Here is a 24,604-nt window from a genome sequence, read left to right as displayed (position 1 = left end):
AAAAAAACTGATAAAGAAATGGAGAGATAGGCTAATTTGGAACTCTCTATCCATTCCAACTAGCCATATAAATATCTAATACCCAATCATGAAACTGTAATCTTTATATCGCCAGTCCCTTTGGAGGTAGCCTCTACTCACTAATACTCTTAATGCAATGATGTTTAACAAAAGAATAATCCAATGAGAATATGAGATCCATTTTTAAAAATATTTAAAACAAAGTAACTAAGAGGTAAAATTATAGACAAGTTTATAAACCAATGACTGTAGAAAAACTTCCTGTCATAAAATAGAGGAATTTCAAACACTGCTCAAAATATCTGAGAAAGTTCTGTTGTTAAATAATATAGTAACCTGGTGCTTGGCAGTTAAAGACATCTGGAGCAAAAAAGCATTTTCCTGTTTCTTCAGCAATCAAGGCATAGTCCACCTGGCTGAGACCGCTTACAGCTGGCAAAAACAAGTTCCAGAGGCCTTCTGCTTTGGCCATTTCCTGTCAAGGTGATAAATATGCCAGAGTGATCATAATTTACCATGAACTAAAATAGTTTATTTTTAAAAGATATTGCTATTTATGCTTTTTGAAATTTAAAAACACTTATGAAGTTATTTGTTTTATTTACCCTACAGTGTGCAAAACCAAATAGTTACTAACTCATTACAAATCAACAGTTTCCTAACTGTTAAAGAAATGCCTTTTCCTCCAAGTTTCCTTAGATTTGGCTGAAAAACTAAATTTGCTTTCCTGAGTACTTCTTATTGAATCATAGTTATTACAGAATCTCCCACATTTGAGTATAATTATGCTAAACATACTATTTTGTACATTTTAATATCATACATGTGTTGGGGTTAGGATTTAAAAACATGAAATTTAGACTGAGCCCATGTGAGACAAATGTCCTGCTTGACTTCTATTGCAATTTTGCAACAGATGGTAGTGAGTGGTGTTGATTATATTTTTTCTTTCAAAGCTGTAAGAGGCTATCTTCATCACATACCATATACAAAACACTATGTAACCTAATTTGTATACTATAGATTCTGTTTTTAACTTTCTTTTTAAAAAGTTATTATTGATATATTTATTATCTACTATATAACAACAACAGCAATAATAAACCAAGGTTTCAAAAAACACCTGCATATACATTTTCCAACATTAAAGGTTTTCTTGTTTTTCTTACCTTAAGTTTATCAATCACTAAAGGTTTTTTCCATCTGTCCACTGAATTTTCATTTTGAACATAGAACTCAGTTACCTCCTTAAAGTAATAACAAGAAAAAAGTTCATTAGCTAAAGTTAATACAAAGTAAATAATGCCATAAGCTGCTAATACCCAAAGTCAACATATTTAGGTGAAGAAGCTTTTCAAGCTGCTATTAAATCAGTAATACTTCTTTGAAAAACCAGATACACGAGTATAAACAATTCTAGAGGTTTGCTGCTCACAAAATTATGCTGTCTTGTTATTAGACAACAGACTTCCAAAATCTTGTACCAAGATTTGAATGTTCCATTTTTAGCAATATAGCTCAATGGGTGGTCATAGGAACCCCCCTCAAAGTAGCACAACTAAAAATGCCAGAGAAAATATTTAAAACAATGAAAAAAAATACATGTAGTAATGAATAGCTGTGCTGGAAGAACAATAAGGAAATTCCTCAGTGGTCAGAAACAAAATAGCCCAATTCTTCAGGTGTTACTGAACTACTTGTTTCAAGCCACCATTAGCAAAAATTAACAAAACCAATAGTGTAACAACAGAATCACACTCCCCAAAGACTACAGATAAAATAATGATCAGATACAGAATAAAGTATTTGTGTCCAATAGATTTCAAGAATAAAGGAAGGAATTAAAAGTATGACAAGGGTTAACAAAATTGGCCAAATTTGTAAAAGAACAACAACAACCAAAAAAGTAAAAGAATCAAATGCAACTTGAGGAAAAGAAAAACCACATTAAGTTTAAAAATCCAAGCAGTGGTTCTTAAACTTTAGTGGTACTGTAATTACTTGGGGCACCTGATGAGAACACAAGTATCCACGAGCTATCCTACTTCAATGAGCCTGCAGTTTCTGTATTCTTTACTAGCCCTGGCAATTCTGACACTCCAGATTTTGAGAATCAATGCCCTAGGGATGGTTGAAAAGTAGATTAGATATGGCTGAAAAAAAAATTGGAAGAAAAATATGAAAAAATTACTCCTTTCTTGAATGAAGCCCAAAAATTCAAGAGAAGGAAAATATGAAAGGTTAAGGGATATGGTGGATATAGAGAAAAGTTCTCACATCAGTTTAATTGGGGACCCTGGATAAAGAGTATGAGAAGAGGGAATACTGGAAAAAATTACAGCTGCGTTTTTAGAACTGATGAAAAACACCAATCCTCAAGTTCAGAAAACGTAATAAAGCCAAAGCTCAAACTGCTGAATATCAAAGAGAAACAAAAGCTCTTAAAAGGAGGGGAGGGTGGGGGCGCCTGGGTGGCTCAGTCATTAGGCGTCTGCCTTCAGCTCAGGTCATGATTCCAGAGTCCTGGGATTGAGTCCCACATCGGGCTCCCTGCTCAGTGGGAGGCCTGCTTCTCCCTCTCCCATTCCCCCTGCTTGTGTTCCCTCTCTCGCTCTCTCTGTTGAAAAATAAATAAAATCTTAAAAAAAAAAAAAAAGGAGGGGAGGGTGGAAGGACAGATCAATGATAATTTTTTAAAAAGATTTATCTGTTTATTTGAGAGAGAGCAAGTGAGGGGTAGGGGGAGAGGGAGAGGGAGAGAGAGATCTCCAGCAGACTTCCTGCTGAGCACAGATTCTGACGTGGGGCTTGATCTCATGACTCCCAGATCATGACCTGAGCCAAAATCAAGAGTTGGACTCTTAACTGACTGAAACACCCAAGTGCCCCCAGATCACTGATAATTAAAGAATTAAGAACTGACTCCCCAGAGCAACCAATGAAGCCAGAAATCAGTGCGATAATGTCTTCACTTGCTGAGAGAAAATAACTGTCAACCTAGAATTCTATATCCAATAAAACAATCTTTCAAGAATTAGGGCAAAATAGATGGACTCTGAGAAACAAACTGAGGGTTCTAGAGGGGAGGGGGGTGGGGGGATGGGTTAGCCTGGTGATGGGTATTAAAGAGGGCACGTTCTGCGTGGAGCACTGGGTGTTATGCACAAACAATGAATCATGGAACACTACATCCAAAACTAATGATGTAATGTATGGGGATTAACATAACAATAAAAATTTAAAGAAAAAAAAAGAATTAGGGCAAAATAAAGCCATTAGAAAAAAAGAAACAGAGAGAATCTGAATCTGAATCATTACTTACCTCTCCTGAGCAAAAAAAAGGAAAAAAGGAAAAAAGAAAGATCAAAGAAAAGGTTACCACTAGATTCTCATTAAAGGAACTTGATCCTAAAAGAAACATCTGAGCTGCAAGAAGAACCAGTAAATAAAGTGATAAATACATGAGTAAATCTAAATTTAAAACTAGCCACATAAAACAGTAATAATAATTTCTAATTTGTGCAAATAAAAGAATCAAGATGAACTAAAACATGGACTATGATGGCATTTTCTAATATTTTGCTATTATAGCATCTCTGTATCTATTTTTTTTTTTACACTTACGCTGGTAGAATTACTAAAATAAAAGCTGTGACTATTGTCACAAGGCCACATTACAAAATTATTTTCTAAAATTGTTCCACTTCTTTACAATCATATAATACACAAATATGCTCTTTTTATTAAGCATGGCTGGTCTAGGGAACTGATGTATTTAGTGAAAACTGTAAGAAGACAAAGGACTTTCTAACCAGGATGAACAGCATTCATCATTTCTGTCAGGAAGTCAGCTGAATTGGAGATTTCCTGTTTAGGGTTATTATTTTCATCCCTTGTACGGCCGTGGAAATAGTCAATGCTACTGTGTTTGATAAGAAATATATTATGCAATACATTTACAAACTCCTCATCTCTTACTACCTCTTTATGATACTACAGTTCTGAGAAATTAAATTATCCAATGTTTACATAATTATTTAAAAACTTGTGTGATTTAATACTTCCTGTTCTAAAGTCTATCCATTTAGAGATCTGCAAAATCCGTTTGTAGTATGGCAGGAGTCAGAATTAATATAAAATATCTCATTACAAAGAAGCTTTCCTTAGTTCTTAGAATATGAAAAACAGTACATTGGTGAAAGAAGAAAGCAGAAAATACGCTTGATGCCTGATCAATTCTCCCCAAATAGTACCTTTAACATCTAACTTCCTCATTCACTGATTGAGATATTGCTTTGCAGTATGTTAGTTCAGAATCTTAAATCTGAGCCTACAAATAATTTTGCAATATGTTTTTCACTTTAAACTTAAGTCTATTAGAAAAAAGCAACAGTTCTTTACTAGTACATTATTATACTGAATAGGAAAATACGACTAATGTTCTCATTACATTGTAAGTGTATTCTCAACACTATGTTGCTAGTTCTTGTTTTACATGCTATTTTTTAAGGCTCCTTATCCATTTTACTTTTATTTTTTTAAGAGAGAAATCATGCACACGTGGAAGGGGGAGGCAGAGGGAGAGAGAGAATCTAAAGCAGGCTCCTCACCCAGTGTGAGCCCAATGTGGGTCTCGAGCTCATACCCTGATTTCATGACCTGAGCTGAAATCAAGAGCCAGATGCTTAAGTGATTGAGCCACTCAAGCCCCCTCCTATCCATTTTAAATAGGAAAAATTACCTTTTAACATTCTTATAGAAAATGGGTTCTTATGTTCTCACTTAATGAATTCTAAGGAATTTCAAAGGTCATTTGAGTAGTTTAAATGAAGCTTACTTTTTCCCATTATGAAAATTTGGAAAAATATGTAAAAGTATTAAAAGTCAAAAGAGTCTGACTAAAGATGTATACACTGTTAAAATATTGGTGTATTATATGACAATCTTGTTTTCTAGACACGACTTTTAATTTTTATAAACTTAGTTATAATAATATTGGATAGAATTTTATAGGCTTTCCCCCTCTGATTTTAAAAAAGCTAATTACTTTTCTCCAGTTATCATTTCAAATGTATATGTTCATGGACAGGGATTAGTACTGTTCAGAATCATTCTACAGGATAAAACATTTTTACAGATGTTGGTTTAAGATTTTTTTTTAAGTAATCTCTATACCCAACATGGGACTCAAACCCACAATCCCAAGATCAAGAGTTGCATGCTCCACTGGCTGTGCCAGCTGGGTCCCCCAGTTTAAGGTTTTTAATGGAAGAAAAAGCTCATGTTACTAGGCATGGATATATTCTAGATTTGAATGATCTGCAAAGACAAAATGACTGTGGCTTTCCTTGCCACACAAGATATTGACAATCTTCTTTTTTTTTTTTTAAGATTTTATTTATTCATGAGAGACAGAGAGAGAGAGAGAGAGAGGCAGAAGGAGAAGCAGGCTCCCAAGCAGCAGGGAGCCCAATGCGGGACTCGATCCCAGGACTCTGGGATCATGACCTGAGCCAAAGGCAGACGCTTAACCATCTGAGCCACCCAGGCACCTGACAATCTTCTGTTAAAGCTATAGATTGCTTTTTTTTTTTTTTTACTTATAATAAAGCATTTTCTTTTACATTGAATTGTTTTTTTTTTAAATTCATTTGAGACAGAGAGATACAGAGGGAGAGCATGAGCAGGGGGAGAGGCAGAAGACCTGAGCCGAGGGCAGACACTCAACCATCTGAGCCACCCAGGCATCCCGACATTGAAAATTCTTTGTAAATATTTTAATAGCTGCATAATATTAAGTTCAGCAGATGTATCAAAACCCAACTTGTGATACTTCTTTTTTGTGCTTCATGTTTCCCTTGATTTCCCATTCACATTTATAAATGAAAGAGCAAGACTATCTTATTAATTCTTTCAAAGAACCAGTTCCTAGTTTTGTTGATCTGTCCTACGGTTTTTTCTGGTTTCTATTTCATTGATTTCTGCTCTAATCTTTATTAATTCTCTTCTCCTGCTTGGATTAGGCTTTATTTGCTGTTCTTTCTCCAGTTCCATTACATGTAAGGTTAGGTTGTGAATTTGAGACCTTTCTTGTTTCTTGAGAAAGGCCTGTATTGCTATGTACGTCCCTATTAGGACTGCCTTTGCTGCATCACAAAGGTTTTGAACAGTTGTGTTTTCATTTTCATTTGTTTCCATGAATTTTTAAAAATTCTTCTGTAATTTCCTGGTCGACCCATTTATTCCTTAGTAGGATGCTCTTTAACTCCAAGTGTTTGAGTTCCTTCCAGATTTCCTTTTGTGATTGAGTTCGAGTTTCAAAGCATTGTAGTCTGAAAATATGCAGGGAATGATCCCAACCTTTGGGTATCGGTTGAGACCTGATTTGTGACTAAGTATGTGATCTATTCTGGAGAATGTTCCATGTGCACATGAGAAGAATGTGTGTTCTGTTGCTTTAGCATGGAATGCTCTGTATATATCTGTGAAGTCCATCTGGTCCAGTGTGTCATACAAAGCCCTTGTTTCCTTGTTGATCTTTTGCTTAGATCTGTCCATTGTTGTGACTGGGGTGTTGAAGTCCCCTACTATGAATGTATTATTATCAATGCGTTTCTTTAATTTTGTTATTAATTGGCTTATGTATTTGGCTGTTCCCATTTTAGGGGCATAAATATTTACAATTGTTAGATCTTCTTGCTGGCTAGACCCTTTAAGTATGATATAGTGTCCTTCCTCATCTATTACATTCTTTGGTTTAAATCTAATTTGTCTGATATGATTGCTACCCCAGCTTTCTTTTGATGTCCATTAGCATGATAAATGGTTTTCTACTCCCCCCCCACTTTCAATCTGGAGGTGTCTTTGGGTCTAAACTGAGTCTGTTGTAGAGAGCATATGGATGGGTCTTGCTTTTTTATCCAATCTGATATCCTGTGTCTTTTGATTGGGGCATTTAGCCCATTTAGATTCAGAGGAACTATTAAAAGATATGAATTTAGTGCCATTGTATTACTTGTAAAGTCCCTGTTTCTGTATATTTTCTCTGTTAAGCGGAGACTATTTAAGTAGTATTTTCTTAAAAAAAAAAACTATATGCCACTGTCAGCAAAATTCATCTCATGCCAGTTCTTTATTAAAAATATAATTATTTATGTAGTTCAAGCAACAACAGTAACTGCCCTATAAACACATATCAACTCTGAACACTTTTGTTTAAAGAATTTTGGTCTTTTTCAGTTTCCTATTTGATTTTGTCAGTCTAGCTCTAGAGCTCTCAGAATCTTAGAAAATTAAAATGAGAATTTATTGTATATCTACTCTACTTATGCACATCACAAATGAACAATTGAGGCACTGAGAGTTAGAGTTATTTGTTCATGACCACCTACCTTGTGCCAGGAATGGACTAAAATTAAACTCTTACGATTTTTACACCAGTGTGCAAATCACACATATGCCTGGCCCCACCTGCCTTATGTATTTTCATAATAGCTTTTACCTTTTCTTCACAGCATTATCATCTCTTACTGAATGTCTTTCTTTTGTGAAGTGTAGGCTCTGTGGAATCATTAGCTCTGTCTTGTTCTTTCTTTTACTTTTGATGGCTCTCCAGATGCCTAGCCCATTATTAGGTACCTAATAATTACATGTTAACTGAATGAATGAATGTACCATGTTACTTCTCTACCCTCAGTGAACTTACTGAAACTTAACACCTTAAAGTAGTAGCCTGTGGGGAGAGAGGTAGTAGTATCTGTGAATAGATTGAAATGATATGCAACATTTTCTGGTTATGTCCATTTTGTTTAGTCTACAGTTTTCTCAATTCTCAAAAGGGGCCATAAAAAAAAAAGAAAGCTGAAAGTCACTGCCTTATGAAAAGGCCCTGGGGTGCTTGGGTGGCTCAGTCAATTGGGCATCTTACTCTTGATTCTGGCTCAGGTCATGATCTCAGGGCTGTGGTGCTGGGCCCCGAGTGGAGCTCCCCACCTGGTGCAGTCTGCTTATTCCTCCCCCTTTGCTCCTCCCCCCAGTAGAGTGTGCTCTCTCTCTCTAATAAATAAATAAAAATTTTTTTAAAAGGCCCTAAAGTAATATATTTAGGATCTCAATATATTTAGGATATATATACTCTAATATATTTAGGATCTCAACTTTACAACAGTTAATCCACTTTGACTGTATTTTAATTCCAAAGATTCATCTGTGGCACTCCCTTGGCATATTTTAGAAGCTTATCAACTTCTGCAGCAGCTCAGTGCTAAGGTGAGGAGGGGAATGAGGTAAGGACTGACTACAAAGACAGGATACCATGATATGCCTAGAAGCAGAGATAACAGACATAATCCATCTACAGTCTTTGAGCACAAATACATTCTGTTCCTTTATACAGTACTTACCTTTTCAGCTGGAAGGATGTGTTGTTTCATGAAACGCTTCACCCTAGCAAGAACTTCCTGGCCGGTCTTACTCAGTACAAACAACTGTTGGGAAATATCAATCTGTGATGTTGTAGTACTGAAAGTTCTTTATAAAAAAAGAAAAAAAAAAGAAGTTACAAAGGTGTCCCAAATCATTATTATATATTTCTGAATATAATGTGAAGTCTTCTCCAACTCCTTCAAAATATCCCTCAGGAGTTACCATATTTTGGAATTTCTTAAGTTTTTCATATTATGGGGTGAATGTAGAATCACTTTAGTTTGAACATGAAACTTTAATGCTGAAAGCACTATGTGGGTAAAACATAAGCCTGGCATGATCTCAATCAGTGGTAGTTTTGAATTTTTATTATAAAGTCACTTATCACAATCTCTCAAAAAGAAAGTGAAGAAATCGAACAGAAATGTAGTAATTATTCTTAGGATGTTCCTCACAAATACAACTACTGGACATCATTATAAAGATCTTTATGAAGAGCAACACTATCAGTTGTTATGTTGAGAGAACACAAACATCCATCTATAAGATGAATTGTAAAACATAACTGTCCTAATATTATGTCTTGGGTACTTGTGGCCTGGACAGAATTTCCAGGGACAGCATCATCTATGCATTCAGTAAGTGCTATTTATCACATCTCTTAGATGTGGTCGGCAAGTGAACTAGATGCCTCAAAAAGTGCTCCACTGATGAGACATGTATTTCAAAGACACTTATGAAATGATTGAGTAAAATTTCATGAAATATGATGGAAGAGAGCAATACTTCTAAAGTTAATAAATCATCTTTTATAAGATGTAATTTTGAATAGGTATATGTAAGGAATTTAAATATTAGAAAGAAACTGGGGCACCTGGGTGGCTCAGTCATTAAACGTCTGCCTTCGGCTCAGGTTATGATCCCAGGGTCTTGGGATCAAGCCCCGCATTGGACTCCCTGCTCAGCGGGAAGCCTGCTTCTCCCTCTCCCACTCCCCCTGCTTGTGTTCCCTCTCTGTCAAATAAATAAATAAAATTTTAAAAAAATATTAGAAACAAACAAAAAGAAACATTTGAGAGTTTTATCTATATCTGTAAAAGTTTATATGCTCAAGTTGGCAAAAAAAAAACACCTTTTAATCATGAATCTGGGTTATTTTCTTTATTTTCAGGCATATAAGATATTTACCAAAAAACTGCTGTTATTGGCAGCAGTAACCCTGGTGTAAGCAATAAAAACAGTCCCTATCCCCCTGAAGTTTACAACCTTCATATATCTAATAAAGGCTCTAATTTGACTTAGCCAAGGAATTGATTTTGCTTACCTTTTTGAAAGCTGTAATCCAGTTTCTGCCAGAGGTTGCACAACCTTGGCAAACAGAAAGCTATTCTCAGATGCATTATTTCCCAGAAGATATCTACTATATATTCCCTATAAGTAAATTAATATAGAGCAATTAAGATTCATTGAAAACTGTTCTTCAGCTATCCAGTATCTCCAGTTTCCCAGTTATGTGAGTCACTAAACTCACAAGGTATCAAGATGTAAATCAGACCATCAATTCTATTTATTTACACATAGAGATAATTATACCCCCCTAAATTAAAGAGGTATACATGCATCATTTGCTTAACACACTCTCATCCTAACCGAATTGTAACTGGAAATCAAATCAAATCAAACTTGATAATGAACTTGGCATCAAGTTGGCATCACCTTATATCATCTTTAAAGATCACTGTTCTTGGGGCGCCTGGGTGGCGCAGTCAGTTAAGCATCTGCCTTCGGCTCAGGTCATGATCCCAGGGTCCTGAGATTGAGCCCTGCTTCGGGCTCCCTGTTCAGTGGGGGGCCTGCTTCTCCCCCTCCCTCTGCCGCTCCCCTTGCTTATGCTCTCTTGCTCTCTCTCTCAAATAAATAAATAAATAAAATCTTAAAAAAAATCACTATTCTCCTGTTATAGTGGGGGAAAATCTAAATAAACCAAGATAAAATTAAAAACTATAAAACTAAAGAGAAGGCAATGACATGATCTCTAAGAATATTTTCTCTCATTTTTTTGGAGTCCTAGTTTAATTAACTGTCTCCTTGAACAGGGTTAGTTGAATGCTAACTAGTTTTTCTTCTCCGTGTTCTGTGCTTTCAACCTAACACACTCTCCTCTCCCCTGCTCGTCCCACCCTAAGACAAGCAACTGAATTTCATTAGTTTTATTCCTTCATGTAATTCTTTATGCAATAAAACTCTCTTAACAGTCCTTCCATCATTTCCAATTTCATATTTGTAGTTAGAATGCAATGTTTATGATCATCCCTGTTACCAATATAGCCTAAGACATACATATTAATTACAACATAACCCAAGTCAAACTTTTGTTTGAAATGAAAATCCATTTTAAGTTCAAAGCCCATTTGGTATCTGATTTGTGGAAACTGACAAATATAAAAAACATACCATAAATCCTCTTTTGAGAAACCCATCCAACCCACATGATTAACATGATTCTAAAATACAGGATGCGATGTAATACAACTATATCCTAGAAGACATTTTAATTGGTCATGGATAGCATGGACTCTGAAGACAAGGGAAAAAAAATCTTAATCCTTTTCCCATTTTTTGTTGTTTCTAAAATCTCTTATGTACTTATTCCTCCAAGCCCTAGTACTTTGTCACTGATGAAGCATCTCAATTTCTTAAACTCTTGAGGTTCAAAGCACATGGAAACGAAATCAGTATAAAGAAGAATACATCTTAGGGGTACCTGGGTGGCTCAGTCAGTTAAGCATCGGAGTCTTGATTTCGTCTCAGGTCATGATCTTAGAGTTGTGAGATCCAGCCCTATGTCAGGCTCTGTGCTGGGCATGGAGCCTGCTTAAGTTCTTTCTCTCCCTCTCCCTTTGCCCCTCCCTCCTAAAAAAATACATTTTAGATTAAGCTGTAATTTAAAAAAACTGAATTTATGCTCAATTTCCTCTTAAAATTAATTACATAAATATGACATTGTTAGAAAATGGAAAATCTTACTCATCTATTCTCTCAAAAATATATATTAAGAGGCTACTATAGTCTAGGTACTGTGCTAGGCTTTGGGACATGCAAAAGTATTTCTTTCCTCATCACCAGCCCTGGTTAATAAATGGTTTTATAGTTTGAAATAGACATCATTAAAAGATTTTATCTCTTTCTTAAATTGGATATTCAGGAAATAACCAATCTTCACATGCTTTGCTCTTTTTATCATTATTTCTTTCTCTCTTCCCTCCCCATCTCTTAAGTTTATCATATCAAAAAATGATTACACATTTTGCTACTCAATTTTCTCCTTTGCCAAATTCCTATTCTGTAAATTCTGGATTCATATTCACCCATGCCTGGTATTTGTCATTATCAAAAGCAAAATGATCTAAGGACAAAGAACATAAAACTCCTGAAGACCAGAAAATATCATGAACAGTACACTAATAAATAATGGTAAAAAATAGGTTAAGAAAAATCAATTACCTGTGATATTCCAGCCATTTCAAAATATGCAAGGGCAAGAAAGAAATTCCAGTTAGGGAGAATAGAATTAATTCCCCTGCAGCGGCAATATATTGAAATCAGTTCTTCTATTGATGGTATCCCTATAAAAACAGCACACACTATAAAATTTAATAAAGATATCATGGTGAATATTTCAAATGTAATAATATCACGTATTTTTTTTTAAAGATTTTATTTATTTATCTGAGAGAGAAAGAATGAGACAGAGAGAGCATGAGACGGGGGAGGGTCAGAGGGAGAAGCAAACTCCCCACCGAGCGGGGAGTCCGATATGGGACTCCATCCCAGGACTCCAGGATCATGACCTGAGCCGAAGGCAGTTGCTTAACCAACTGAGCCACCCAGGCGCCCTCACATATTTATATAATACTGAATAACCATTAATCCACATAACAAACATGTTCTGAATGTTGATTTCCAAAAGAATGATGTATATAAAGGGCTACATTTTATCATAAATTACTAAAAGTGAAATGCTATTGTTCAGAAAAATCAAGAATAAAATCATGTAGAAAGATTTCAAAAGGGGTGCCTGGGTGGCTCAGTCAGTTAAACATCTGCCTTCAGCTCAGGTCATGATCCCAGGGTCCCGAGTCGGGCTCCCTGCTCAGCGGGGAGCCTGCTTCTCCCACTCCCTCTGCCTCTCCCCCCTGCTCGTGCATGCTCTCTCTCTCTCAGATAAATAAGTAAAACCGTTAAAAAGAAAGAAACATTTCAAGAAACAAATAAAAGCTACTTATCTAAAATTGCAATATAATCTTACCTTTTAATTATGAAGAATAAATATAATTTGATATTAATAGCAATTTAGGCAACATTATGGTTTCATACCTATGTTTTCTTGACAGTAAACATTTTGAAATATCCCTGGGACTGTCCGTGGCCAAAAGTAGAATATGGAGAGATGAGCTAAGTCTGACAAAGGATGACCAATGGTTGAAAGCTCCCAATCCAGTATAGCTATAACTCGAGACTGCAATTAAAAATAAAAAGGTTTTAATATATTTAATACAAAACTAAAACAGGGAAATAAATGAAATCCTATTTTCTATCAAAAGTAAATCTTAGTTTACATCGTTTGTAGTCTTTACCTACAATGGCACATCTCATTTACCAAATAACTAATTAGCCTTGAATATGTAAAGCCAAGTCCGCTGGCTCCATTATTGGCCATCAGTTCTCTTGCAATTTAGTTTACATACCCTTAATATCTCTACTAATGAGGGGAAACAAAAGCAGTTGAAATTGTTCAACTGATGGTTAACTATGGTAAAGAAGAAATTCTCATAATTACTTATAATTTAAGCATCTATGTCATGTCATGTCATATACAGTTAAAGAGTTTGCTCTCAAGACGCCTGGGTGGCTCCCTCTGTTGTCCTCTCCCTCTGTCTGCTGCTCCCCCTGCTTGTGCTCTCTCTCTCTGACAGATAAAAAAATAAAATCTTTAAGAAAAAAAAAGTTTGTTCTGGTGATAAATCTTACTGCATAACAAATATTACACTGTTCTGGCAACTAATTTTTTTTGGCATTTTTTCTTTTTTTTTAAAGATTTTATTTTTATTTATTTGACAGAGAGAGAGAGAGAGAGAGTGCACAAGTGAGCAGTAGAAGGAGAGGGAGGAGCAGGTTCCCTGCCAAGCAGGGAGCCCAATGCAGGGCTCGATCTCAGGACCCTGGGATGCATCATGACCTGAGCTGAAGGCAGACTCTTAACCGTCTGAGCCACCCAGGTGCCCTTTCTTTTCTTTTTTTTTTAAAGATTTCTAAGTAATCTCTACACCCAACATGGGGCTTGAACTCATGACCCCAAGATCAAGAGTTGCGTGCTCCATCGACTGAACCACCCAGGTGCCCAGAGGCAATGGTAATTTTTAAAATGAGTTATTTCATGCTGTAGCTACAAAAATATAATTGTTATAAAACATGCTATTTGTTTTATGACTATAAAATTCACAATTCTATAGCAGCATAGAACAGTCATGTAATTTGGATCTCATAAAAACAGAAAACTTCCCTCACTCTACTTTATCACAATACATATCAAGGGAATCTATAGCTCATGTTAAGAACACAGGATACGATATTCAACTGTAAATACAAGGGGAAAAGCAATTTGCCAGAATACATATAGTTGAAACCATTTTTGTTTAAATAAAAAAGGTCGTAAGCCAATACTCAAAGTTGAAAGGATATACAACAAACTAATAGCAATAGCTGTGGTTATTTCAAGGTATGGAGGAAGGAGGAATCAGGTATAGGGAGGGGAACCTCCACTGGAGGTTTCTGTACAGAGGAGTGACCTGATAAGAGTCTGTATTTTAGGAGGGTCACTCTTGCTGCTATGTTTTGAATAGACTGTAGGGGGGTCAGTGAGGAGGCTGCAGCAATCATCTACACAAGATTAGCCAAGCCAGATAAAACAGCAGGCTCATCTAGGCAATGCAAGTTACTGGGTTCCATGCCTTTATGTAACTTGTACTCCCTCACCCCTCTGGCGCACTTGTACATAGTATTGTAACTTTGTGGAAGAACAGACTTTGGAATAAGACAGACCTATATTCAAACCCTAGCTCCACCATTTATTGGCTGTGCAACTCTGGACAAATCTAGTTAACCTCTCTGAGCTGCAAATTTTCTCAGCCATAAAATCTTATATAGAGTTAGTGTGAAAATTAAATGAGGGCAGGTAGTGTTATCTGTTTTGTTTACCAGTTCCTAGCAAAGTCCCTGGCACACAATAGATGGCCAATATTCCATGAATAAATACAGAGCCTGGCATATAGTGGGCATTCAAAAATTTGCTATTATATCACTAAACTCTCTACCTCTGAAACTAAAAAAAAAAATTGCTATTATAACTAAGGGAAAAACTGATTACCCCCTCTTCAATGATTTGACTTAAGACCTTTAATTGTTGTGGTTATATTGTACTATAAATTACTATATGAACTAGAGTTGTTAAGAAAACAACAAAAAAGGATTGGACATATTTTTCTCTATATTACTCTATTTGTTTCTATGTTCTTAACATCCAAAGAAAAGATGAGACACTTGCTTAAGCTATAAACGTTTACCTTTTTTTCAATGAAAACTGGGAATCTTCTCTGGAGTTAAGTTTCAAGATAGGTAGTTAGGTAGTTGCACAAAGCTATAAAACAATGGCCAGTGAGAAAAGCTGATGGTTCATCAATTAGTGTAAATTAAGTAGCAATAGTTTATCAGAATACCATCCATGCTTGTTTGTGTACAGAGCTATAACATGCTCAGCCTAACTCCTAGTAGTTAAAATGAACCTTTACTAGTTCTTCTTCCTGGTAAAGAACTTATTACTAAAATGACTTCTGACAGTTTTTCTGAAACCTCAGCACAACAAACAGCTTTTCATTTTGCTGATTATCTTTTACATTGAATTTTATTTTTCCATGTGTGCTTTCTGTACTACTGAATGTTATTAAAATGCATGTATATTACCTTTTCAAAACAAAAGAAACACATGCAATCCAACATGACAAAAAGTAGATGAAGAAGGCAGGGAAGAAGATATTAATAGAATTTTATATAAAAAGATGAAACTAGGGGTAAGATTATTACATGAAATTAAATGTCATAGGTCATATATAGTTGTTAGTGTGGACAGCAAAAACTGCTCTGAGTTTTCAAGAGACAAAATGAGAATCATGATTAGTCAAAAATATTTATAGTGTATATGACTCAAAACAAATCAGCTGCTTAAGAGTGACAACTTTTCGTGGCAATGAAGCTTAAGAAAAATCTTACCCATCAAGCTGCATGACAGAGATATTGCTGAAATGTCTTCAACAACATCAAGAGGATTTCAAGGGGCCTCTGATCCCCAGAAAGCAGCTTAGGCCAGAAAGCAACTAAGGACAAAAGTGAGTCAAGTAGAAGGCAAGACCATACGCTGAGAGTGGGAATCTAAATGAGAAAAGCAACTTGGTAGTTTGAGAGGAATGGAAAAGATTTGAAAAAAAAAAAATTAAATAATAGATTTTACAAAAAGATGTGGTTACAGCCTACATGAAATTATGCAACATACATGTGTCCCACACCCCTTTAACCTGATTCATGACTTTATTCTGAAGCAAAAATATAATGACCCAAGATTAGGGTTAGAGACTCTATAAAGTCAAGAGATGAGAAGATTCTGGAATAATAAGTAATGTTAAGGTCAGGAAACTTTATAACTCTTATATTACTGGTATATATCGACAGTCAAATAATTATTAATTCAATTGACAAGAAAGAAAGTAGTTTTTGAAATAATTGATCATGCCCCCATGGGCCAGGCAGGATAAGAAGTCAAATGAAGTCATTAGGGTCCATGGATTCTAAAGTAAGAGCAATCAAATTTGTAGCACCTCAGGGGAGGTATAAGAAATAAGAGAAACAGAAGGTAAAGCGGGTATGGTCAAGGACAAAGACACCCCTGAGGCTGACCAGTCCAGTAGAGAGGAAAAGCAGTACAATGCAGAAAAAATTATATAACATTGCAAGTCTATAGGCTGGAGTTCAAATCTGGTTTTATTACCAACAAGAATTTACTAAAGAATATTTTATCTTATTTTATTTACTTTATATTATTTAAATTCAATTAGCAACATATAGTAATCATTAGTTTCAGATGTAGTGTTCAATAACTTCTCAGTTGTATATAACAACCAGTGCTCATGACATCCCGTGCCCTCCTTAATGCCTATTACCCAATTGCCCCATGCCCCCACCCACCTCCACTCCAGAAACCCTCAATTTGTTTCCTATAGTTAAGAATCTCTCATGGCTTTTCTCTCTCTCTGATGACTTCCCATTTAGTTTTCCCTCCCTTCCCCTATGATCCTCTGTGCTGTTTCCTATATTCCACATATGAGTGAAACCATGGTAACTATCTTTCTCTGACTGACTCACTTCGCTCAGCATAATGGCCTCCAGTTCCCACCACATCGATGTAAATGGTAAGTATTCATCCTTCCTGATGGCTAATATTCCATTGTGTACACACACACACACACACACACACACACACACACACACACACACCACATCTTCTTTATCCACTCATCTGTCGATGGACATCTTGGCTCTTTCCACAGTTTGGCTATTGTAGACATTGCTATGAACATTGGGGTGCAGGTGCCTCTTTGGATCACTGCATTTTTATTTTTGGGGTAAATACCTAGTAGTGCAATTGCTGGGTCCTAGGGTAGCTCTATTTTCAACTTTTTGAGGAACCTCCATACTGTTTTCCAGAGTGGATGCACCAGCTTGCATTCCCGCCAACAGTGTAAGAGGTTTCCCCTTTCTCCACATCCTCACCAACATTTATTGTTTCCTGACTTGTTAATTTTAGCCATTCTGACAGTTCTGAGATGGTATCTCATTGTGGTTTGGAATGTACAGCACTTTTCATGTGTCTGTTGGCCATTTGTATATCTTCTTTGGAGAAATGTCTATTCATCTCTTTAGCCCAATTCATGACTGGATTATTTGTTTTTTGCGTACTGAGTTTGCTAAGTTCCTTATAGATCTTGGATACTAGCCCCTTATCTGAGATGTCATTTCTAAATATCTTCTCCCATTCTGTCAGTTGCCTTTTAGTTTCATTGACAGTCTCCTTTGCTGTGCAGAAGCTTTTTATCTTAATGAAGTCTTAATAGTTCATTTTTGCTTTTGTTTCCCTTGCCTTAGGAGATGTGTCTAGCAAAAAGTTGCTGTGGCCGAGGTCACAGAGGTTGCTGCCTGTGTTCTCCTCTAGGATTTTAATGGATTCCTGTCTCACATTTACGTGCTTCATCCATTTTGAGTCTATTTTTGTATATGGTGTAAGAAAATGGTCCAGTTTCATTCTTCTGCACATGGCTGTCAATTTTCCCAGCACCATTTGTTGAAGAGAATGTCTTTTTTCCATCGCATATTCTTTCCTGCCTTGCCGAAGATTAGTTGACCACAGACTTGAGGGTCCATTTCTGGGTTCTCTCTTCTATTCCATTGATTTATGTGTCTGATTTTGTGCCAGGACCACACCATCTTCATGATTACAGCTTTGTAGTTGAGTTTGAAGTCCAGGATTGTAATGCCACCAGCTTTGGTTTTCTTTTAAATATTCATTGGCTATTTGGGGTCTTTTCTGGTTCCATACAAATTTTAGGATTATTAGTTCCAGCTTTGTGAAAAAAGTGGATGGTGTTTTGATAGGGATTGCATTGAATGTGTAGATTGCTTTGGGTAGCATAGACATTTCAACAATTTTTGTCCTTCCAATCCATGAGCATGGAATGTTTTCCCATTTCTTTGTCTTCCTCAATTTCTTTCATGAGTATTCTATAGTTTTCTGAGTACAGATCCTTTCCCTCTTTGGTTAGGTTTATTCCTAGGCATCTTATGGTTTTTGGTGCAATTGTAAATGGAATTGATTCCCTTATTTCTCTTTCTCCTGTCTCATTGTTAGTGTACAGAAATGCAACTGATTTCTGTGCGCTGATTTTATATCCTGCCACTTTACTGAATTCCTGTATGAGTTCTAGTAATTTTGGGGTGGAGTCTTTTGGGTTTTCCATATACAGTATCATGTCATCTGTGAAGAGTGAGAGTTTTGACTTTTTCTTTTCTGATTTGGATGCCATTTATTTCTTTTTGTTGTCTGATTGCTGAGGCTAGGACTTCTAGTACTATGTTGAAAAACAGTAGTGACAGTGGACATCCCTGTCATGTTCCTGACCTTAGGGGAAAAGCTGTTTTTCTCCATTGAGAATGATTTTTGCTGTGGGCTTTTCATAGATGGCTTTTATGATATTGCGGTATGTTCCTTTAATCCCTGCACTGTGAAGAATTTTAATCAAGAAAAGATGCTGTACTGTGTCAAATGCTTTCTCTGCATTTAGTGAGAGGATCATATGGTTCTTGTCCTTTCTTTTATTAATGTAGTGTATCACATTGATTGATTTGTGGATATTAAACCACCCTTGCAGCCCAGGACTAAATCCCACTTGGTCATGGTGAATAATCCTTTTAATGTACTGTTGGATCCTATTGGCTAGTATCTTGGTGAGAATTTTGGCATCTATGTTCATTAGGCATAGTGGTTTATAATTCTCCTTTTTGAGGGGGTCTTTGTCTGGTTTGGGGATCAAGGTAATTCTAGCCTCAAAGAAAGAGTTTGGAAGTTTTCCTTCCATTTCTATGTTTTGAAACAGCTTCAGAAGAATAGGTATTATTTCTTTTTTAACTGTTTGGTAGAATTCCCCTGGGAAGCCATCTGGCCCCGGGGTCTTGTTTGTTGGGAGATTTTTGATTACTGCTTCAATTTCCTTACTGGTTATGGGTATGTTCAGGTTTTCTATTTCTTCCTGTTTCAGTTTTGGTAGTGTATGAATTTCCAGGAATGCATCCATTTCTTTCAGATTGCCTAATTTGTTAGCAAATAGTTGTTCATAATATGTTCTTAAAATTGTATTTCCTTGGTGATGACTGTGATCTTTCCTCTTTCATTCATGATTTTATTTATTTGGGTCGTTTCTCTTTTCTTTTTGAGAAGTATGGCCAGGGGTTTATCAATCTTATTCTTTCAAAGAACCAGCTCCTAGTTTCGTTGATCTGTCCTTTTTCTTCTGGTTTCTATTTTATTGATTTCTGCTCTAATCTTTATCAATTCTCTTCTCCTGCTTGGTTTAGGCTTTATTTGCTGTTCTTTCTCCAGCTCCTTAGGGTGTAAGTTTAGCTTGTGTATTGGAGACTTTTCTAAGTTTTTGAGAAAGGCTTGTATTGCTATGTACTTCCCTCTTAGGACTGCCTTTGCTGCATCACAAACGTTTTGAACATTTTTTTTTTAACGATTTTACTTATTTGAGAAAGTGAGAGACAGAGAGAGGGGGAGAGGAAGAGGGAGAGAGAGAAGCAGACTCCTGGCTGAGCAGGGAGCCCAACTTGGGACTTGATTCCAGGACCTTGGGATCATGACCTGAGCAGAAGGCAGATGCTTAACCAATTGAGCCATTCAGAACAGTTGTGTTTTCATTTTCATTTGTTTCCATGAAGTTTTAAAAATTCTTCTGTAATTTCCTGGTTGACCCATTCATTCTTTAGTAGGATGCTCTTTAACTCCAAGTGTTTTTTTCTGTTCCTTCCAGATTTCCAGATTGAGTTCGAGTTTCAAAGCATTGTGATCTGAAAATATGCAGGGAATGATCTCAATCTCTGGGTATCAATTGAGACCTGATTTGTGACCAAGTATGCGATCTATTCTGGAGAATGTTCCATGTGCACATGAGAAGAATGTGTGTTCTGTTGCTTTAGCATGGAATGCTCTGTATATATCTGTGAAGTCCATCTGGTCCAGTGTGTCATTCAAAGCCCTTGTTTCCTTGTTGATCTTTTGCTTAGAAGATCTGTCCATTGTTGTGACTGGGGTGTTGAAGTTCCCTGCTATTAATGTATTATTATCAATGTGTTTTTATTAATTGGCTCCTCCCATTTTAGGGTCATAAATATTTACAATTGTTAGATCTTCTTGCTGGATAGACCCTTTATATAGTGTCCTTCCTCATCTCTTATTACATTCTTTGGTTTAAATCTAGTTTGTCTGATATGATTGCAACCCCAGCTTTCTTTTGATGTCCATTAGCATGATAAATGCTTTTCCACCCCCCCCCCCACTTTCAATCTGGAGGTATCTTTGGGTCTAAACTGAGTCTGTTTTAGAGAGCATATGGATGGGTCTTGCTTTTTTATCCAATCTGATACCCTGTGTCTTTTGATTGGGGCATTTAGCCCATTTAGATTCAGAGGAACTACTGAAAGATGAATTTAGTGCCATTGTATTACTTGCAAAGTCCCTGTTTCTGTAGGTTGTTTCTGTTTCTTTCTGGTCTATGTTACTTCTGGGTTCTCTCTTTGCTTACAAGGTCCCCTTCAGTACTTTTTTGCAGGGCTGGTTTAGTGGTCACAAATTCTTTTAGTTTCTGTTTGTCCTGGAAGCTCTTTATCTCCTTTCATTATGAATGACAGCCTTTTTGGAAAGTATTCTTGGCTGCAGGTTTTTCTCATTTACTACCCTGAATATATCATGCCAGCACTTCCTGGCCTGCCAGGTCTTTGTGGATTGGTCTGCTGCCAGCCTAATGTTTCTACCCCTGTAGGTTAAGAACATCTTGTCTCAATCTGTTTTCAGGATTCTCTCTTTATCTCTGCAATTTGCAAGCTTTGCTATTATATGTTGGGTGTTGATCTATTTTTATTGATTTTGAGAGGGGTTCTCTGTACGTCTTGGACTTGAATGCCTGTTTCCTTCCCCAGATTAGGAAAGTACCCAATAATGATTTGCTCAAATATACCTTATGTCCCTCTCTTTCTCCTTCATCAGGGACTCCAATAATTCTAATATTGTTTCGCTTTACAGTATCACTGATTTCTTGAGGCCTCCCTCATGGTCCATTAGTTGTTCTTCCTCTTTTCCTCAGCTTCCTTCCTTTCCATCAACTTGTCTTCTATGTCACTTACTTCCTGTTCTGCCTCATTTACCCTAGGTGTTACAGCATCCAATTTAGACAGCAGCTCAGTTAAAGCATTTTTAATTTTGGCCTGATTAAATTTTATTTCTGCACTAAGAGATTCTCTAATGTCTTTTATGCTTTTTTCAAGCCCATTTAGTAACTTTATGATCATTATCCTGAATTCCAACTGTGACATTTTACTTATATCTGTATGGATTAGATCTGTAGCAGATACTATTACCTCTGGTTCTTTCTTTTGTTGTGAATTTCTCCTTCTAGTCATTTTGCCAAGAGAAGAATGGATGAACTAGAGAAAATAAAAAATATCAACCATGACCCAAGTGAAATACACACTAAACAAATCTGAAGCGGTCAGAAACCCGAAAAAGAAAAGAAAAAGAAAAAAGGGGGGGTCGGAGAGAGACTATAATCTCCCAGGTGGAAAAAACAGGGTGATCCACTTGGTCCTGGGTGTATTTTGGTCTGTAAGTTAGAAGACACTAAATCCCAATACTGTAAAGAAAGCAAAACTTAAATATATATACAGAAATAAAATCTCATAGTGAAAGGAAGCCAAAAATGAAGAATATATCTATAAAATGTAAATGTAAAAAATGAAAGTTAAAAAAGACTTAAAAACAAAGAATTGATAAAATAAGAAACTTGTTGAAAAGGAAAGAAAGAAAAGGAAAATTTTAAACTGAAAGATAAAGAAATCATGAGAAAAAAAGCTCAAATTCTATATTCCATTTTCCCCTAGTGCTAGAGTTTTGCAGTCCTGTGTGCTCCATAAACTTGGTGTTTGCCTGTTTTTCCAGCTGGTCTTCTGGGGGAAGGGCCTGCTGCACTGATTCTCAGGTGTTTTTGCCTGGGTGGAGTTGCACCACCCCTTGCCAGGGGGGCCAGCCACCAAGTAAGCCGCTTCTGGTTGCTCTATGTGGGTTTTATTCCCTGAAGGCTTTCCCTGCCTCTTTGGAGGATGAAAAAAATGGCCACTCCTGGATCGCCAGCCCCGGAGCTGAAAGATCACAGTCTCCCCTCTTCAGTAAACCTTCAGGGATAGGTGGTCTTCACTTTTGTGTGTGCCAAACTCTGCAGACTGCTGTGGTGCACGCCCGCACTGATCTTCCCAGGGAAAGGTGGAGGGTCACAGTCTTTCTGCCTTTTTCAAGGCCCACGCATGGAGAGCTGTCGCCTAAGCATGCCATGATTTGAGGTTTATGATGAACCGAGCTGAAAGCCCCCTCCCAGGCTCACTGACCATAACCAGTTTCCCCTGCTCCAGTGCTTGGGAACACTGCCAGTTCAGGCACCCCCCATTCTTTCTGTGATTCCAGGGATCTCCTGAGGCCACATTGTCCCACCTAGGATTCTGCCCTTCTTCACTACCTGAACAGCTTTCAGGCAGGGATGTCTCTCACTGGAGCAGATTTCTAAAGGTTCTGATTTTGTGCTCAGGGGCTATACCACTTTCTGGTAACTAGCTTGTGGAGGCTCCTTCCCCCTGACATTTATCTTCCAATAGATCCTCTCGGATTCACTTCTCCACACCTCCTACCTTGCAAAAAGTGGTCACTTTTCTATTTGTAGAATTCGTCACTTTTCTATTTGTAGAATTCCAGAAATTCTTTTCTTACATCTCAGGTTGAATTCATAGGTATTCAGAATGATTAGATAGTTATCTAGCTAAATTCAAGGGACCAGATGAAACGAGGTCCCCTACTCTTCCACCATCTTGCCTCCCCTCCTATTTTATTTTTATTTATTTATTTGAGAGAGAGAGAGAGTGAGAGAGAGCGTGAGCGAGAGGCACAGGAGAGGGACAAGCAGGCTCCCTGCTAGGTAGGGAGCCCAATTCAGAGCTCGATCCCAGCATCCTGGGATCATGACCTGAGCTGAAGGCAGACACTTAAGTGACTGAGCCATCCAGGTGTCCCTACTAAAGAGTATTTTAAAATTATCTGTAATGTAGGGGTGCCTGGATGGCTCAGTTGGTCTAGTGTCCGACTCTTGATTTCAGCTCAGGTCATGATCTCAGGGTCATGAGTTCGAGCCCCATGTCAGGCTCCCTGTGGGATGTGGAGCCTGCTTAAGATTTTATCTCAACCTCTCCCTCTCTGAAAAAAAAAAAATCTGTTATGTAAAGGTGTTGAAAAAAACCCAACTGCCACATTTTTTATAGCAATAAAATTAAATTTTGTAACTATGCTTCTGCCCAACCACACTAACATTTAAGAGATAATGAAGGAAATTAAAAAGAAAAAGTCATTAAAAATACAAGTTTTGTTTGCATATCAAATCTTTTTTCTTCATAATATATAAAAGACTGCAAGATAGAGAACTTCAGAAGAACCAGATTACATATATTTGTTATCTTAAATACATCTGACTACTAATTAATGAATGCAGATGAATTATCTCTAAGTTTATCTGTTTCTAATTAAATATATTTGTTTTTCAAGTTGAAATGCACATTAAACTCCTTAAACATTTCTCTGCCAGATGGGTAAGATTTATATTTAGAAAATTAACAATATTTTTCAGGAAGGCTGGATTTCTTTAAACATTGCGGTAAGCATGCTGTATACTATGTAAATACTCGCTCAAACATGCTTCAAATACTTTATGTACAAGTAACTGGAAAATATGGATTACAAAACTGAGTAATGTGCTCTGGTTTTGCCATACCCTTTCGTAATCCTTTACTGGCTTACCACACACATTCCTGGAAGGTTTAGCATTTAAGTTTGTTTTTGTCTTCTTTCTTGTGTTTTCTGATGAAAAAATAAAACACGCTATTCTTTGAAAAAAACCACAAAATGATAAAACCTCAAACCTTAATCATTACAGAAATGTACAACTTAAAAGTCTCCTATAATTTGATCCCTTACAACCACTGTTTAAGTCTTAGTACGTATTATGAGATATTTACTTCTACCTTAATAGTTTTATAAAGGACAGAGCTTGATAGGCAATCTTAGAAAAAAGCAAAATAGAGAAACAGAGGGGGAAAAGAAGGGAAAAGAAGAAGAGATTTGAAATAAGTTGAGCACAGCTATGCCAGGTACCAGCTACTCGCTCCATATTGATTACTTCATTTTAGCTTC

General features: G+C 36.7%; 1 protein-coding gene across 1 annotated transcript in view; it reads right to left on the bottom strand.

Moving 5' to 3' along the window:
- The window catches only part of ACAD11 (acyl-CoA dehydrogenase family member 11), a 97,909-nt gene that overhangs the window by 53,911 nt on the left and 19,394 nt on the right, over positions 1-24,604 (bottom strand). The window contains 6 exon segments of the mRNA XM_028099148.2: positions 358-496; positions 1,191-1,268; positions 8,424-8,550; positions 9,770-9,876; positions 11,950-12,071; positions 12,823-12,964. Coding sequence (XP_027954949.1) covers positions 358-496; positions 1,191-1,268; positions 8,424-8,550; positions 9,770-9,876; positions 11,950-12,071; positions 12,823-12,964 — 715 coding nt within the window.

Source organism: Eumetopias jubatus, unplaced genomic scaffold (assembly GCF_037043125.1).
Source record: "Eumetopias jubatus isolate StellerSeaLion01/CBP00866 unplaced genomic scaffold, mEumJub1_p1.0 scaffold_1, whole genome shotgun sequence".
Classification (NCBI taxonomy): Eukaryota; Metazoa; Chordata; class Mammalia; order Carnivora; family Otariidae; genus Eumetopias; species Eumetopias jubatus.
Note: the sequence above shows the minus strand (reverse complement) of the source record. Positions and strands in the feature narration are given on the sequence as shown.